Below are 19,994 nucleotides of genomic sequence, written 5' to 3'. Positions count from 1 at the left end.
TTCCGATCAGTCCCCAGAATTACAAAATATTTGGAGTACACTGTAAATGGTCAATTTCCCATGTTCTTTGCCAGTGATAAGGGACATAACTTTTGCCAATCCTTATTTTATTGAATTTAGATTGAAATTCAGGGAATGCAGTGGGAATAACCATCTTCAATTATATTGTCTTCCTGTAAACATAATATGAATATTATGTTTACAGGAAGACATTTTTTTTATTATAGATATTCAAAACGTCGAGTGCCTGTGAGATAATGGTATTTCACGGAATGAAACCAGAATTTTTTTTCTGGAAAAGCGCGACAACTCTATACTACTAGTATACTTCATAGCATGTCTTTATTGTCCATATTTTTAAGATATTACCTTCCTGTTGTGTTTCACTCATTGTGTTCAACATTGTCTTTATCTTACTTTTGTACTATTATGCTCCAAGTGGAGCCTCTTAGTGAAATAAAATAGTTTCAAAAGTTTTAGCACTTGCCACTATGCATATACATGTATAAGTGTTTGATTATATATCAGTATAACTTCGAGCATTTCAAGACTTCATGTACCAATACAGAATATCTATGTACATTTGTACAATGTAATAGTCGATGGAAAGCCCACACAAACATCCATGTTATTATTAAATATATTGATTCAAGTAGAAAAAGTTATGCTCAAGCTATGAAAAATACCAGAAGAAAACTACCGTGATGGCCAAGTCTTGTTTCGTGCCGCAAATTACCAATATCCACACGGGTATTGGTATTTTGCGAAACCGAACCATTCGTTTAAAAAAAAACAATAATAAAAAAGAAAACATGTATAATCTGTCAATGTGTATCTGTAAAATATCATAAAGAACGGAATGTGACTACATGCAATTCAGCTTAAGTGAAACACATTTCCTGAAAATTGCATGTAGAAGTGCAGTTTTAATCAATAAAGTCTATATCTTGTATTATAAAAAGCAAAGACTTTGAGGTAACTTGACTTTTAAATATGTATGACGTATAATTTGAATTTTCAAAGTCACTCCGTTCCGTCACGTCAAATATGGATATTAGTACTTTGCGGAAAGGAACGAAATTATTAGATTCTTAAAATAAGTGTCAATGAATATTATAACAGTTTTGTGTCCTACAGGTAAGAACCATCGATCTTTTTTCTTTGAATCATGCTAAATTATAAATCTTTTAAAATCCCTACTTTTTTATATTTAAAAAAGGAGTGAAAGAAAAATATCCACAAAAATCGAAAAAGTATTAGGCCCACGGAAATAACCCGCTATACAGTATATTTTTGAGTTTATTAGCATGTAAATACACAAATGTTGATCTATGAGGACACCAATAAAGCCATCTTATTCAAATTTCTTCCATATGAGTGAAATATTCTCGAGAGGGACGTTAAACAATATTCAATACAAGCCACCGCCGCGGTGACCGGGAGGTTGGAGCGTTCGCCCCGCATGCGGAAGGCCCGGGGTTTGAATCCCGGCAACGACAGACCCAAGTCGTTAAAAAAGGTAGTGACAGTTCCATCGCCAAACGCTGGAGATCCGTTAAAAACGGATGCCCCGTGTCGCAGTAGGTGTGGCACGCTAAAGAACCTTCACTGCTCAATGGCCGCAAGCTCCGAGCATAGGCCTAAATTTCAAGCCCTTCACCGGTCTTGGTGATGTTCTTATCAAGCAAGATACAATTAATCTTGGATATTTGTGATTTGTTATGCTTGTCTATCATTTCGTGGTTTTAGAAGATATACAGTGTATATAGTTTTACGAATTTTTATCGTCAGCAAATTGTACTTTGTGACCAATATCCAGAAAGCCTCTGGATGAGCAATCATGCATAAAACTTTATGCACAAGGTTTTCATGAAACATAAATACCCAACATCGTATACGGTATACTCCGTACAATGCTGTAGATTTATTTAAATGTCGAGTAGAAGGCCACAGCTTATATTTTTTCATGAATAAATTTTGCCTCAAACACAAAAGGGTGAATTAATACATGTAAATATTATTAATTGAATTATTGCGTGATATGATTCAACAAAAGAATTTTCTGAGTATGAAATAAGTTGGCGTTCAAAGATTATGAAGATTTCATGCGAAGATAACAAAACAAACGTATAATTTTGACTAGTCACATCCCCCAAAATACGCAATCCCGTTTACACTTACAGTAGCTTATTCCTGATGTGGTCTCCCAGGGCCGTAAGTAGGGTTCTAAATCAGGGGAGGCAGGGGATTGGGGGCCGCCGATTGACTTTACGACTGAAAATGACACTTTTTAAATCCCAATTTATCATGTTTGTGTTTCATTTGTACTATGTAAAGAATCGTAATATGGTGTCAAAGACAAAGGTGCTTGTCTTCATTTTAAACATATATCCTATAATATAACATTTATATAATTTTATTTTCTTTTTTGCCAAAAAATCAGACGAGGCAGTTGCCTCGTCTGCCTCATCGGCAGTTACGGCCCTGTCTCCTAAGGAATTATAATTTATGTACAACATTCTTGCATGTACATGTATATACGGAACTGTTATAGGAAATTGTTAGTAATCTTATGATAATCATAAATGTGGACTTTCCCCAGATCTTTGAAATTTAGAAGAAAAAGTGTACATTTTCCTATACCAGAAACATTTTATGATTGAGGTCAAGGTCACATCATTTTGTGCAGTTTTGATCCAATAAAAAGCCCCATGGTGGTTATTAGTCCTTCTATGACATCTCTAGATAGGATGAGGATCTTAAAAGATTAATCTGCTTCATTTTCCTGTATATTAAGTCAATCAATGACCTTATGATAGGGTATTGACACACCCTCAGGTCAGGAGCAACCTTTGTGTTAAGTATATACGAGTTATAATGTTTATTTTTGAAACAAGAGGTGTATGTGCCACAAAGCTCACCTGAGTACTTGAGCCTTGCTATTCTAAAGATTTTCAAAAGAATTTTCTCCTTTATATTCCCATGAAAAATTGTGACTCCATTATTATTCCCCTACCATAACTCTAGGGGGTGTCTGAATCCACACAACATATGGATGCTTCAATATCAATATGACAAACATGGCCTTGCAGTTAAGGAAAATATTTTATGAACAGAATTCATAGTATTATCACATAATTATGCATCCATTATCTTTCAATGATAGGTCAATGGCACAAATATTTCATTCATAGAGGTGCTCTATATTCTTCAGTCCAAACGACAGCAGAAAAGTTTGCTTAAAAGGGATAAAAACTAACGCATCTTGAGGGTGGACCCCCTTAAAAACCAAAATTAATGGCAAAACACCCCCCCCCCCCTTAATAAATTTCTGGATCCACCCCCGATTCAATAACTCTTTTTATTTGTGATATCACGGTGACAGGTCCATGATTTAACATCATGAGGAGAATGTTGTACTCGCGCTCGCCTTATCGGTAACACCGTCAACACAGCAATGACTTAGCATGTAAAGAATATATGGAGTCCCCATATTCATATGCTTTTAAGGAAGAGAGAGAGAGATTGAGATATTTTCAATTTGCCTGTTTGAAAGTCAAATAGAATACAGTTACACACATTGAAAGAAATAAACAAAAGACATCCAAAATTCTATTCTTCATGCATCATAGTGATGGTCAAAATGATGGAAGACAATAAATGATGATTTTGCTTATGATATGATCCTTGTAGATAACACACACATACTTCATTCTACAGCAGAAACTAACAATGTATATTTCACAGTTTTAATACCGACAATTCACGAGCTTTGTTTAATGATTCTGATAATATTTCTGAAGTTACAGGCACATTTGTATCCGACACATTTGATTGGTCAATGTCCAAACTTTCTGATTCTATTGTCTCCTTTGAATGTTCACTTTTCTGTTCATTGTATAGTCCTTTGATTTTTTCTTCTAGTTCTTCCCGACGTCGTGTTATTCTTTTGGCTTCCAACAACGTGTACGGATGGATGGGGAAATATCCTATGATGCCTGATAAATAAGAAAAACAATCCTGAAAATTAACAGATAATGCCCTAGTCTCGGTTGAGATTCAGCTCGGCTGAATACTTGGACTGCGCCGAATCTCGGAGCAGTCCTTTAAAATTCGTTTGGAAATTTACTTTCAGCTTTGGCCGGTTCTAGCAATTAATATGCACTTAGATGACACTGCTCTGCAATCAATATCTCATTGTCTTTGTTTACAGCAACCAATATCTCATTGTTTTATGCCACCGAAATCGAAGACGGGGGGAGGGGGGTATATTGTTTTTGTCCTGTCTGCCATTCTGCCATCTTGTCTGAAACTTAAGCATTGCTAATAACTTTTGAACAGTAAGTGCTAGAGCTTTGATATTTCACATGAGTATTCCTTGTGACAAGACCTTTCCGTGGGTACATTTTTTACCCTGTGACCTTGACCTTGGAGTTTGACCTACTTTTTGAAAACTTTAACCTTGCTAATAACTTTTGAACAGTAAATGCTAGAGCTTTGATATTTCACATGAGTATTCCTTGTGACAAGACCTTTTCGTGGGTACCAACATTTTTTGACTTTGGAGTTTGACCTACTTTTTGAAAATTTTAACTATGCTACATGTAATAACTTTTGAACAGCAAGTGCTAGAGCTTTGATATTTCACATGAATATTCCTTGTGACAAGACCTTTCCATGGGTACTAAACCTTTTGACCTTGACATTTGACCTACTTTTAAAAAAATTGACATTGGTCATAACTTCTAAATGGTAAATATTAGATTTTCATATTGCACATGAGCATTTCTTATGACAAGATCTTTCTACAGGAACCAAGATACTTGTCCTTGTGACCTTGACCATCTTTGGAATTGGCCATTATCAGGGGCATTTGTGTTTCACAAACACATCTTGTTGTTTACAGCAATCAATATCTCATTGTCTTTTTTACAACAATCATTGTCTCATCGTCTTTGTTTACAGTAATCAATATCTTGTTTTTGTTTACAGCAATCAATATCTCATTGTCTTTGTTTACAGCATACTGTATCTTTTGTTTGTTTACAGTATTACAGCCTCTCCATTGTCTTTAATTACACATGTCTTTTTGTTGACAGTATTTTACTCAAAATCTAACAGAACTTTATTAAACTGTTCAGCAAAAAACTTCAAAAGTTGTCATCTGTGACCATTCAATTTTCCTGCTTCTGCATAAATAACATGTTAAAGATGATATCTTCCCTAAACAATCCTATTTACAGCCCCAATTGAAAGAGCAAAACTAATAAGAGTTCCATTATCATTGACCCTGATATAAACGAGTTACTGCTGTGGAATTTTCATTGTGTAACACATACCTAAAAGCTGAAGGACAGGTCTGGAGAATTGTGCCCCGTACTTAAAATAATAGCTGACTCTGTCCAGGTTCAGCCCCAGCACCTGTTCCCCAGTTTGGTTTGGTAACCTGTCATAGAAGCCAATCTGTTCCTTGATCTTCTTGTCCCGGGGATACCTGTTCCAGGTGACCACTATATGATAAAACGGTCGATTTGTACAACCGTACCTGGCCATTCTGACCACAAGCTTCGCTCCAGGGTAGGGCTTCATCTACAAAAACACCTGAACGTCAATCAAATTTATATGAACTTTAAAACAAAGATCACAATTCTAGGCATCAACGATGAACAGCATTTAATGACATTCCCATGATCAGAACATACTATACATGTGGTATGCAGAGCGTCTACAAGCACAGACAACCCAAGCGATATCATTGCCTGTGTCTACAAGCACAGACAACCCAAGCGATATCATTGCCTGTGTCTACAAGCACAGACAACCCAAGCGATATCATTGCCTGTGTCTACAAGGTCAGTTTTACACACTCTCTCCAACACATGAAAGTCCCATTGCTATATCCCATCTCGCAATGGACCACAAGAGGATAATAATTTGTATGTGTGTGTGTGGAGCAATCAGTTATCACTACTGTTATTTCTGAAATTTTTCGCCTATTGTAACCGACTGGTTTCTGCAATCTTAAGAATTTTTCCGTTCTTTCAGTTTAACACATCTCATCATGTCTACATAAATAGGCAAATGTATTGAAGACGCAAGCTTTCAACTGGAATGGAGTTTCAATAAATGTTTGAAAGTATGTTTTGACACAGTTCTAGTGGTAAACTCTGTTTACAGGAGTTCTTGTACATCACAATCTTAATGTGGTGATGTAATGAAAACATGAAGGGAATTGTCATGGTTCTTTTCACTACCAGTAAAGGGCACAAGGTTTTGACACAATCAATGTGGTATAAATAGTATAATAATAGAAAGAAGGGACCTAAAAGGTCACCATTAAATTCTCAGTTGCTCACTTCAAACTCTCATAATTTCTGCATTAATCGCAATAATGCATCAAAAGTTTTCTCAGTCGAAAGCCAGAATATTGTTCTGTTTTGACAGGTACATAGATTTACCTGACTTCACAGAAACTTTGAAAAAATAAGTCCAACTTCTGAGAATTGGGTCCCTGTCATTAACACTACACAATTTTGTCCATGCAATTTTCCTTCATTATATTAGTTTATGCATCCATCATCCACTGCAGTCCATCTTAGGGTTAGCTTTTAAAATATAGCTTCTTGTGGTTACCCTAACAATACCTGTACGACTGTTGATCGTCCTGTTTCAGGAGACAAGATATGTTTTCACAAGTTATTAGAGTTCAAAGGGGTCAACCATATTTAGCTATTAATTTCGATGATGTTCCGCAGCAACAGTAGTAATATTGTCCAATCAACTTGGACCTTTTAAACTCGAGTCATTAAGTGCTGAACACCTATAATGAATTTAAGGAGGTATGCTACACCAGATATATTTGATATGAATGAAAAGTGGATTTTGAAATTGAAAACTTTCAAATTTACTTTATTTAGTCAAAAAATGCAGTTTTAGTTGAAAGTAATCTGAGAAAAATTAAAAACCCCTGCTGGGCTCGAACATGCGATCTACAGTTCAGCAGTCGACGTGCTAACCTACTGAGCTACTCGGCTATAGGCAAGAAAATTTTTAACGAATAGACAAATATTGCTGATATTTATATTTTTGTTAAAATGTTTTAAAAGGAAGTAGGCCATTATGACGATGTAGAGTACCTCCTTAAAAGGTACCCCAGCAAACTTACACCTGCATCCTCAAAAATTTGCTTTAAAATATTAAATGGGTAGTAACATGTGGTGGATAAAAGTTTAAAACCCTGATATCTGGTAGTGTTAGATATATGGCCGTCATATTAGCTCTGGCAAGTGGATTGATCCTTTAGCTTCATTAGGAGATAACTGAACCCCTGAGGTCCCAGCTTCAATTTTCAGCAGAATCAAATTATGAGTCTTTTACATTTTACACCTGGGTACTTTCTGGCATGTAAGAATGACTGCCCAAAGAGGTTTGTCCCACAGGCACTGGGACTCTGCGGGAATCCGGACACTTTTCTCTCTTAGGGGTTTCAATGTGGTAGTGTTAAACATATGGTCTTCCTAGTTCCTACTACATGTACCTCTGACTAAGGCATTAACATTTAACTGAATCAGCAGAGCAACTGACTGTTGTATCAGGGGTCCTTGGGTTTGATTACAAAGACTTGTCACTTGTTTAGGCAGATAAGAAAGTCAATTTTAGATTTGGATATTGAAAATCAAAAGATCTCATCAAATATATCAAACATAATGTGTTAAAATACAAAAAAGCTTCATATGATTTTAAAAGAAATGATATTGTTCAGGGCTATCAGGATGAACAAAAAGTGGTTGTGAAGAACTTTTGAATATTAATCCTAGTTTCCAAGTTATATGCATCAATAAGGGTTATTGCTATGGTGAATCAATGGCATGAATATTGAAATTCCTGGATCAGAAAGAGCTTTGAGGTGGCTGATGATGAAAGCAGAATTTTAGAGCTATTTTGAATCAAAGTTTTCAGTAAAAGCTTATTTCATTCATTGTGGTTTTTTAGAAGGGGTCACATGACCCCGTCTATTAGTTACCATCAATCGAGGCCTCAAAACAGAAGCCGTGCCGAGAACACATGAATTGAATCTACATGGAAAAAAGGGTGCATAAATTGTGCTGATCATTTTGTACACAGATCTGAAAAATATAAGATCAATATTTTGAAGAAGAAAAATAATCTTTTTATTTTCCATTGATTTATTAGATGAATTTGAATTATCTTTCAAAGAGAAACAATTGTTGTTTTCAAGAGCAAATTCTTACTTTGGTTACATCTGGCCTTTTTTACGGAAAAAACCCCAGAGAATATGCGAATGTATCCGGAGTTTGTCGTGTTATTTATTCAATGCACGCAAAAAATAGTTTTAATGCAAGCCAACAATATTACCCCCCCCCCCCACACACACACACACACAACTGTACAGACAAGTTCTTTTGGACATTTTTCTTATTTATTTTGAGGTCAAAAGGTCAAAGTCTCTTTTTCACTATATACTGTAGAATTGAGCTTGCCTCTAACTTTTATACATGTACTTGCTGGTGGATATTTATCAGACTTAAAATCCTGATGACATTCAAGATTCATGTTGTTTTTGAAATCCAAAGGTCAAGGTCATTATCACACTAAATACCTATTGCAGCCATTCAAAGCTTCATACTTATAAACTATATTAAATACGTGCATGTTTTTACTTTGTGAATGCAAGCGTGCATAATTTTCCAAACTGCAACTCGGCCATACGCATCTTTGATGCATAATATTTTGAAATTATATAATTTACAGCTCTTTAAATTATATTATTTAAAAAAAGATGTCTGGCTTATGGACTTGTATGTTTATGATTGACTATCATATGTATATATCTTTCATTGCATAGGAAACTTCTAGTCCTAATGTGTGTCAAAAAATTTGAAATTATGTAAAATGCTTACAATTTATGTGTACATATTTACAGTTCTAGCAGTTTAGAAACTATTTTTATGCCCCGAGATCGAAGATCAGGGGGCATATTGTTTTCGTCCTGTCTGTCATTCTGTAATTCTGTCTGAAACTTTAACTTTGCTAATAACTTTTGAACAGTAAGAGATAGAGCTTTGATATTTCACATGAGTATTCCTTGTGACAAGACCTTTCCGTTTGTTGTAAACCTTTTGACCTTGACATTTGACCTACTTTTAAAAAGATTGACATTGGTCATAACTTCTAAATGGTAAATATTAGAGCTTTCATATTGCACTTGAGCATTTCTTGTGACAAGATCTTTCTACTGGTACCAAGGTATTCATCTTTGTGACCTTGGCCATCTTCGGAATTGGCCATTATCGGGAACATTTTGTGTTTTACAAACACATCTTGTTTTATACAAGTTTGGAGTGTTTACATGTCCATCTCATTATAACCTTTTCTGTGATACTGAAAATAACGATGAAAACCCAGCATTGCAATTTATTTAACCCTGATCAGGCATCAGTCTGTATTGTTAACTCAAAATCTCACATTGCAACAGTATTATATTCTTTACACAATCATAGTTCACTGTTCTGTATCGATGTTATTACTATTCAACAGTAATGCTTTTACAATAATTGTTAATTGTCCAGATATTGGTATATATGCATAATAATCTAAAATGCCTGAATTTGCAGCACTTTATGTAATATTGTTTCACTTGAGAAGACAGTTGTCTGGCTTTGTGGACTTATTTTTCATTGCATAGGAAACTTCTAGCCCAAATGTGTGTCAAAACAAGAGATGTTTGTAAAACACATATGCCCCCCATGGTGCAAAATTGAAAAGGGTTATACATACACATCATTTAATTGGTAGTAGTATCATCAATTCAAAATATTGAGCAGGCAATATCTTCCTATGTCAAGAGTGAATTGACCATGTGACCTAAAAATCAATAGGAGTCATCTACTCCTTATGCTGTACCAGTGTGCCAAGTTTGGTGTCAATCAAGCATATAATTCTTAAAATATAGGAGACAGCATATTACTATGTCCAGTTCAACAATTGACTTTTGACCTCAAAATCAATATGGGTCATCTTCTCCTGAAGATGTACCAGTGTACTAAGTTTGATGTCTGTCAAGCAAAAGGGTTATCAAGATATTGAGTGGACAGTATATTACTATGTTCAGTTTGACCTTTGACCATGTGACCTCAAAATCAATAGGAGTCATCTCCTCCTGAATATACACCACTGTACCAAGTTTGATGTCTGTCAAGCAAAGGGTTCTTAAGATATTGAGCGGACAGTGTATTCCAATGTCCAGGTTGACCCTTGACCTTTGACCATGTGACTTCAAAATCAATAGGGGTCATCTTCTCCTGAATACGTACCAGTGTACCAAGTTTGATGTCTGTCAAGCAAAGGGTTCTCAAGATATTGAGCGGACAGTATATTCCTATGTCCAGTTTGACCCTTGACCTTTGACAATGTGACCTCAAAATCAATAGGGGTCATTTTCTTCTGAAGATGTACTGGTGTACCAAGTTTGATGTCTGTCAAGCAAAGGGTTCTCTAGACATTGAATGGTCAGTATATTCCTATGCCCATTTTGACCCTTGTCTTTTGACCATATGACCTCAAAATCAATAGGGGTCATCTACTCCTAAGGATGTACCAGTGTGCTAAGTTTGATATTTTTCATGCAAAGGGTTCTCAAGATATTGAGTGGACATTATATTCCTATGTCCAGAGTAGATTGACCTCAGGGCTTGAAACTAAATTTTTATGTCACCAGTCCCGCCGGACTGATAGGGTATAATTTCAACCAGTCCACAGAAAAATTTACCAGTCCACAACGGAATTTAACTTGATAAGCCTCATACAATATTGTAACACTTATGTGAGATTTATATTTACAATATGCACTAATCTGGTTCATCTGATATCTACAGAAGAATGCCAAATGTGTGTTTAAGATTCCATAAGTATGTTTTCCAAAATGATGCTTTAGGAAATTAATCAGTTTCATCGGACTGACTAAAACAAACATCAGTCAGTCCGCCAGACTTTTAACCAGTCACAGACTGATGGGCATATGTTAATTTCGAGCCCTGGACCTTTGACCAGAAAAACACTAGGGGTCCTCTTCTACTCATAACCAACCCACATATGAAATATCATTATCATCAAGTGAATGGTTCTCAAGATATTGAGCCGACAACACATGGTCTACAGACCGACTGACAGTTGCAAAACAAGATGCCCCCTCTTTTTCAAAGGGGGGCCTAAAAATTGAAATTACTATATTACCAATTTTGTTACAATGTTTACAATTTACATGTTCTTGTTTAGTTTTAGTAGTTTAGAAAATTTTCTTTACTAAAGAAAGAATTGGAGTGTTTACATATCCACTTGATTTTAAACGTTCATGTGTTATTGAAAGGTTGTATTGAGCAATTCCAAAGTATGCCATTATCAATTTTATCTTTAACATTTGGTTTCATTATGTTGGTCCATAAAAAATAAGCTATTAAACATATACTGTCATATGTCAACCTATCATATGTTATTTTTCTGTTCTGTTGACATATTAAACTTTGCTCCATACCTTTATCTATATTTCTTTTCATTTACTTTATTATAGCATTCATGCTTTTTCACAAGAGTTCAGCACCTGATTTAGGTATGAATAGCTGAAAAGCTAAGTGCACAAGTTAAAATGGTGACCCTCACCATAAGATACAAACCAAGAATATATTGAGGTTTAATAAGGAAGGAACTATCTCGGCGAAATGATAACCAAGAATATCGAATTCTGGATCATATGGAATAAACAAAACTGGCCACAAGACTAGGAGGTCACAATACAAGCATTCCTTTAGATATTCGTTTTGGCCTCAAAACCATAAAAAAGGAACAGACTTCAAGAAAATTTCGATTTTGAACACTTCTTTTCTTATATCAAAAAACACGAATAGGAAGTTGTACGTAAATCTGCAATTCAAGACCTATGTCTCATTAAAGTATTTGTCTGGAGAGTTTTCATATGAATTGTCATATTAGCATAACTGCACCATTTCTGAAAGTTATGCATTGAATAATTTGACCCCGTCTTTCAGTACTTTGATTTTTATTAGGGGTGATATTGTCCTTTATACAGACACACATATATAAGAAATTTAAAAAAAAAAAAAAAGTATTCAAAAATATAACAACCCCGTATCTTGTTTTAAACTGAATCCTCTCTATACTGTGTCTATTAGAGAAATTTGTTTATATATCGGAGACTCTTTATACCTTCATCTTCGCTCGCAAAGTGTCTGATTCACTTACTTTCATCTGAGAGTGAATCGGACACTCCGGCAGCGAACATGTGACATAGTATACAAGTATTTTATATTACATGGCTACTGAACAAAACTTACATCCTATCATGTGCTTTAAACAGGTTGGGAACACTTCCCCTATAGCGAGATCTTCTCTCTAAAACGCTATTACCCCATTTTAGCGAGAAAGTAAACATTACCATTATAAACAAGTGTTTTGGGGTCTTCATTGAAAATAATAGCAAATTCCGTGCAATACTGAATAAGTGCGACACAAACTGAGCTGAGCACGAAGCGAATTGTCTCTATAAAATTTACAACACAGTCAAGAAATTTCATATCAATGTTGCTGCATAAGAGGGAAGGATTCTGAAATCCTATATACACACCGTGAGTGTTTTTGATTTGATTAATATATTTGCAGAAGTATCAGACATTTTAGCTCTTTTTCTTCTTTTCACGTGAAACACGAAGAGATGTACTCCATGGGTGTTTTTCTCGGTTGTACGGGATATATTTTTACTCTCACTTGAGAGTGATAATCATGTTTTTGCGAGAATATCTCGCTATAGGGGAAGTGTTCCCAACCTGTTACATAGCTATTGAACAAAACTTATTATTATGTGCTTTAGTGCCAATAATAGCGAGCGCAGTTACTGCGAGCTCTCATGACTAGAGCGCGGGAAGTAATCCAAGCTAAATCTAAATCTCTAACAAGGAAAATTTTTTGGCGCCAATCCCAGAAGTCCCTTGTCAAAAATGACCAAGACCTCGCAAAATCACACCTTGGAATATGATTGTGAACTTACGTGGATTATCATCCTAAACTTGTGGCCTCCTAGCTCCAAAATTCAGTGCATCATTAGGCGAAATGTTTAACAAAGTGCAATGTTTATGAAAGGCAGGCTAAGATGATGTGTGACGTCATGTCTACATTTTGACGTACGTCATAATAAGACTGACAGTGGCGGATCTAAATATGTACTTTTTATTTCCATTTGTAAAAGTCATACTACCGGGCAATATTGAAATGGCGTAATATGGCATCGAATACAAATTGTGTATAATCAACTGCAAACCACAACTGATTAAAATACTAAATTCTCTCATTCAGTGTTTTCCCTAAGAACCGGCCGCCGGCCAAATTGACCGTTTCAAACGATTTTCTGGCCGGTTCAAATATAAAAAAATCAAAAAATAACATGTTGTCAATTTCAGTGATGTTGATTTACACGATCGATCTTTGCAAAGAATGTATGCGGTAGCGATTGGTTGGCTATAAATATCTTTCATATTTCTTCCTTGTTTATGTTTTTATCGAGAGCTTTTTGAAACGGCGATTTTGATTGGACGATATTTTAAACTCTCACCTTGCGCGTGAGAAGCACATGGCAGTGAAAAATAATGAAGCGTCGAACGAATACATTACATGATTTCTTCCAGTCAAAACATCGGAAAGGTGTGTATTTAACACCACTGTGACTAACTTGTCTGAGGTAAAAATGTTCAACCCTTTGGTATATATTTAAATTTGTAGGTTAAAAAGTGGCATATGAACAAGGGTCATTTTGCCACCTGAAATGCCTCAGAATGCAGGATTTTGCGTCTAATTTTCCAAAATTTCATGGGGGGGGATCCCCCATACCCCCCCCCCCCCCCCCCCCCCCCCCCCCGGCCTGTTACAATTCTAAATGGGCCTGTTCAAATGAAATGAATGGAAAACACTGTCATTATTCTATGTGTGAGGGAGCACAGGTACTATTTAAGGTGGGTCGATCCTCATGTGACTTATCAATATTAATGGTTAAAAGTGGAAAAATTGTATTAATTTCCACTCAATATAGTTTAATCTAATCAATAACCAAAGAAAATGTGTATCTTGCCACCCTTTTAAAGATGTCAGACACACAAAAACAGAAGTATATATCAACATAAAAAAAATTGCACATTTTCGTTGAACAGAATGATGAAAATTAATAAAAACTTGTTGAAATGACAAATTTTAAATGTCAACAGTTTAAGAAATCTGATAATTCATAGATATATAAAAATTAATTGTGGATATTAGGGAAATCATTGTGTCATAGACATGCGGTAGAGGAAATTCCAGCATAGGAGTTATTGCCCTTGAAAACATTTTTAAAATTATAGATAATTGATTATCTATGGAAAATTAAAACTTTTTCAGTTTCAAAAGTTTACCAAATTTTTTATTTTATATAGTGAATAAAGTTCCTCTGAAAGACATATTTCAATCATGTATAAAATTTAAATAGAAAAAGATTTTACAAAAACCTATGACATCACAAGAGGATCGATCAACCTTAAAAAAAAAATACAAAAAAATCGATGGAATTCGGTTGGATTGAAAACATTTTTCAAAAATCATTTTTTTTTTGTGACTAAAAATAATGAGTGCTTGAATACATTTCCTTTTAACATGTCTGGTAATGCAAATCACGATGACAACCCCCACCCCCCTCATGATAACCAACCATGCCACTTGCTAAGTTGCTATTAACTACTGAAAAATCATTAATTAATTTTAGTTTTGGGAATTAATCTTGATTAATGTATCCTCACAACAACAGTGGAGAGGGGCTTAAATCAATGATATTGCAATTTTATTAAAGAATTATATATGTGAATGCTGAAATATTTCATCATTGTGTTACAACTAGGATTATGTACAATAATATAAAAATTGTTCTAATTTTCTCTTTTGGAACATACCATTGCTACAAGGGGATTATCATATTTCATTTTTTTAAAATTAGATAGGTGCGCATGTGTGGGGAGGGGTTCCGCACATATACATGCCCAATAGTTGAATTTATCAATTTATTTTTAAATTATCATTACATTGAAATGCGTTTTATGTTCAAAGGCAGTGCTGTTTAAACAAAGTTTCACAAGCTTGAAAGGTTTGAGCATTTTTATCATACAATTAGTAACTTGAAAAGATTGAGAGTAAAAAAAAAAAAGGAAAGTAGAGGCAGTCGACTGCTGAGGTAGTAGGGGACAGTTTCGCACTATTGGCCCGGTCAACTTTTTAAAAAAAATGGAAATACCCCATATTTGAAGTGATATTACATGTGTAAAAATGTATACAATAATTTTAGGATGCATGTAAAAAAAAAAATGTAGCTGAGTGCTTAGTAAAAATGTTGATATACAACATGCAGGTGTCACCATGATTCCTAGCATATAGATGGGTGCAAATATGAAAATAAGACACGTGTTCAGTTGCTGAAGAAATTCCGGTGAAAACATGCAGGGTCCAGCAAAAGGTATGTAGCTGAGAGGGAAGGTGGATGGCCCCATATGAAAGGTAGATTTTTGAGAAGGGCAGATAGGATTCTTGATTGTGCACAGTGTCTAAATCCCCATGTTTCGTACTGTGATGGGGGGGGGGGGGGGTTGCAGATTAGCCCAAATGAGAGAAAACTGTCCCCTGCCACCTGAGAGCATACAGTTCAGAACAAGTCATACATCAAAGGTTAAGCAAGTCACAGTGAAGGCAGCAGAAATAAAATGTATATATAGCATAAACATATTTCAATCACATTCATGTAAACATGTTTTAATGAATTTTAATATAAAACCCTGGGAGAAAATTCACCCCATGAGTATTTGTCAAATAGATATTGTTTAAATTGAACCTGATCAAAACATGAACATTACAAAATATATATACATGAAGCTGCGCTCGCTCAAACGGTAGCACTGCACCGTCAACATATTAAAATGATGAAATATATTCCACTCCTCCCCCCCCCCCCCTAATGATGACCCAAGCTACAGGACGATAGTTCAGATGCACTCCCTATCATGGTGTTATTTATCCCATCAACATGTTATAACATATCTTCTGCTACAAAACATGCAAGGATGGAATATCGCGTATCGAGGAAATTCTAGCAACTTTGACAAACCACGCCTTAGACAGATGTAACGTCCCAAACCACACGTATATTTAGTGAATTGTTTTACAGATTAGTATGGATAACGGCCACAAAGACTTACCTGTTTGTTTTACAGTGTTTAGAATATTATTCTATAATAAATATACTTCGAGGTCGACAAATATTTTATTACTTCGTACAATATCTCTTCGTTTCCTTTAGTTTCATTAGTTCGTTCTATAAGTGTTTCGAAAAGTGTTCTACACTAGAGAAATTTGATATTGATGAAAAGTGGACGATATGTACAACAATATTTTGAAATTGAAAACTTTCAAATTACTTTATTTAGTCAAACAAGATGTGTTTGTGAAACACAAATGTCCCCGATAATGGCCAATTCCGAAGATGGCCAAGGTCACAAGGGCAAATATCTTGGTACCAGTAGAAAGATCTTGTCAAAAGAAATGCTCATGTACAATATGAAAGCTCTAATATTTACCATTTAGAAGTTATGACCAATGTAAAAATAAATTTAAAGTAGGTCAAATGTCAAGGTCAAAAGGTTCAATACCAACAGAAAGATTGTAACGTATTTCCTTATACGCAAGAAGGCTATCTAAGTCCGTGCCTTGTCAATTCAAGGGTTCGAGGTGTAATAGCCGTGTTTCGAGTTCCTCCGGAACACCCGGGATTTTTCGTATTTAGCCACGCCGGTCACGTGATATGAGCAAAATGTTCCACAGGGGTACTTCCGGTTAATTTTGTTTACACTGGTAACAAAATTGTTTTTGACAAAATATAGATTTTGCGGCACAAACTGTCGCAAATCAGATAAAGGATAGCAAGGGATATATATTTACTTGGGAAGATGTCAAAGTTTGCCTTTTCCCAAACCCGGGAAAAGCGTTCACGCAGAGGAAACGGTGGCGTCATTTGTGTAGAAAACCACGAGCAGCCGAAATTGAGTGCGAATATTACATTCCGTGAAAGCTGAACCAACAAAGAAACATCATTGTTCTAGCCAGTTTCCTTATATTAACTTTTAGGAAAACCAAGAGGTTTGTACTGACTCTTAAAAATATAATATAGACTGTGCAAAATCTTGTAAATCTTAAGAATAGGTATACTTGTACCCTCATCTACATCTGAGCAGTGTATGTATTTTACAACGGTGTTCATGTGACATTAAATAGAGAATTTCAATTATGAACTTATGGTTCAGGCTCATAAAAATTACGAAGCAATTTCACAAGGGATGAGAGGGGGGGGGGGGGGTATATATATCTGCCAATTAAATAAAATATGAGAACACCAGATAATATATCCCTACGGATCTATACTAGGATTTGCATGATCATTTATTCAAGCTCCATACCGATGGTTCATTCACTGCAAAATTTTGAATTATATCAAAGAACATTGATCTTTTCTCCAACTTTTAATACCAATCAAGCACAGGCAATATGCATCGCTTGGGGTACTCTTTAATAGTAAATTCGAACACAAGTGATGCATATTGCCTGTGCAATCAAGGTACTTTGCATGTACATGTACATCAGATATGTACATTTCCACTCAAACCACTTATATACAAGAATGGAACCAGCTGAACATGAGCCAGGTTATATATTATGTATTTGCTCTCCTACCCCTTTGATTCAGTACTGTGTAAGGAAATATACTATTGAGTATATATATATTTTAAAAAGAATAACAAAGAACAACAATTTTCATTCATATTTCATTCAACATATATATACACAGGTTGATAACAATGGCTGATCTGCATATAATGACTGCTAGTTATTGGCTGGTATGCAGTGAAAGGGAGCTAAAAAGGAGTAAAAAGTTCATATCAGCCAGGTGAGAATTAATTTCTTTTTTGTGTGTTATACATATGTAATTCTTTTCTTTTGCTGCTTCAAATCTTGTGTATTTGAAAATTTTCAGTCTAATATTTTGGCAATGTTATAGGTAGTGTGGCTTAAATAAACCAGTGTTAAGGAATATCCAGTAATGGCATGACATCATGAGAGTTTGGCATACCGACATTCAGATGATTAATGATGAAACTGAAGACCTCAAGTGAAAGGCATGGAAAATGATCCTGTTCCCATATACCTGAAAAAGAGGAGGGATGCCACAATATTGATAATAGACTTTTGTCAATTTGAGAAGCAAAGATGTAAAAAAAAAAAAAAAATAATAATAATAATAATAATGCTGAAATTATAATTCATGTATTTGTTAAAAATACTGTTCACTGTACATACATGTATATTTTTTTTAAACTTATTTGGAAATACATGAAGTAATTCATATTAAAACTGTGAATGTATGAGTTTTCATGATTTTATTTATATTTAAGTCAATTCACCTTTTTTAAACTTTTGATGCATATGACGGATTTCCTCTGCATTGCTATATCTATCAGGCCCAGCACAATCTCTATATTTAGCTATATAGTTTTATAAAGCTATTTCAAACAGCTTCTTTAAGCTAGTTTCGATTAAATTTCTCAAGTGCAATGACACATAACAATATACATGTACTTTGAACTAACCACAACACTATTCTAGGTATAGATCATATGTCATTTTAAGAATTTTCATGAAAAGAGAATTTCTTTTGTATTGATAACTGTCCACTACCTTGTGTGTGTCGAAGCTTTGATAAGTATATGATGACTTTACAATGTGGAATCTGTAACAACTTAATAATCCTAAACATTTGACAATTTTGAATCAAAATTCTTCCTAAGGTACAGAGTTTAAGAAGCTTTTTTTGTTTACAGTGTGTTGTTTCAAGTACAAGGATGAAATATTTTCACTTAGAAATTCAATTTTTATGCTTTAAAAATATATTTGATAGAAGATTTGAAATAGTTATATCAAGCAATTTCAATTAGCTTTAAAAAGCTATATAGCTTGATTAGCATATTTATAAAGCTAATTATACTAGAGATTGTGCTGGACCAGTCTATGAGCACATAATTGAAATTATGTTGCTGAAAGGAATAATATTACCTTAATCATGATCAGATATATATTTTGTTCAGTGATATAAATATGAGCAGTAATCACAAATACCTACTGGATTGTGAAAAGTCAATAAAATGACTACAACAATAAATAGTCATGCTAAGAATTCTTCCAATTACATGAGTATATCAGTGGAAGTCAAACTCCAAAGACTTAATTTGTAACACAAGTATTAGTTTAAATAATTATTTTCAAATTATACAGCATATTGACTATACCCAAGTAGATAATTTTATCCTCACCCACATATGGCTATATCATTGCACTTAGAAACCCAGTCTAATTCAATCTAAACTAGCTTTAAATAATAAAGCCATTTCAAATACCTATAATATTATAGCTAATCTATTACTTTTCACTGTGTATTGTCATTATCTAAATTTTATATCAATAATTATCAGGTCCAGTCCAAAGACTCTTTCTACCTATGTAGCTACTTATAGCTACCTAGGTATTTAAACCTTCTCCAGGTAGCTATTTTTACCTACGTTTTCCTTTACTTGCATTTCGTGGCCAAACGCAGGAACGGCGCAACATGGCGTGTACCAAATTTCTTGATTCACTAATACTGACAATGAATACCACAAAAATATTGGACAAAAAATGATTACTTTCAAATTTGCATCAATAACTGCACCCACTTCCATTCTCTAGGAACTTAGGATCAAAGATACATGATAAGAAGTCTAGAATGTTTTACAAATCTTTATTAATTTTAAAGTTAACATTCATGCACTCTTACATTAAAAGTTTTTGAGTTGATTTTTCATGCAATTTCC

At 34.6% G+C, this 19,994-nt stretch overlaps 1 protein-coding gene and 1 long non-coding RNA gene across 4 annotated transcripts in view; one reads left to right on the top strand and one right to left on the bottom strand.

The window, feature by feature from the left end:
- Positions 1–3,523: 3,523 nt before the first annotated feature.
- The window catches only part of LOC125652186 (28S ribosomal protein S16, mitochondrial-like), a 17,860-nt gene continuing 1,389 nt past the window's right edge, over positions 3,524–19,994 (bottom strand). The window contains exons 1-3 of one of the 2 annotated variants that reach the window (XM_048881189.2): positions 16,296–16,401; positions 5,340–5,589; positions 3,524–3,998 (exon numbers count right to left, since the gene is read on the bottom strand). In XM_048881189.2, the coding sequence (XP_048737146.2) occupies positions 3,742–3,998; positions 5,340–5,589 (507 nt within the window). In that variant the 5' untranslated portion in view covers positions 16,296–16,401 and the 3' untranslated portion in view covers positions 3,524–3,741. Of the gene's footprint in view, positions 3,999–5,339; positions 5,590–16,295; positions 16,402–19,994 lie in introns of those variants that run through there. The other variant, XM_048881188.2, reaches the window with a different exon arrangement.
- Positions 16,836–18,515, top strand: LOC125660616 (uncharacterized). Of its 2 annotated transcripts, XR_008803487.1 has the most exons (3): positions 16,836–17,232; positions 17,939–18,037; positions 18,149–18,515. It is a non-coding gene; the product is annotated as an uncharacterized LOC125660616 (long non-coding RNA). The 2 variants fall into 2 exon arrangements; XR_008803486.1 differs by lacking the exon at positions 16,836–17,232 and having other exon boundaries at positions 17,448–18,037.

The sequence above is a fragment of the Ostrea edulis genome, chromosome 5, assembly GCF_947568905.1.
Source record: "Ostrea edulis chromosome 5, xbOstEdul1.1, whole genome shotgun sequence".
In the NCBI taxonomy this organism is placed as follows: Eukaryota; Metazoa; Mollusca; class Bivalvia; order Ostreida; family Ostreidae; genus Ostrea; species Ostrea edulis.
This window is presented reverse-complemented; position numbering and strand designations above follow the sequence as displayed.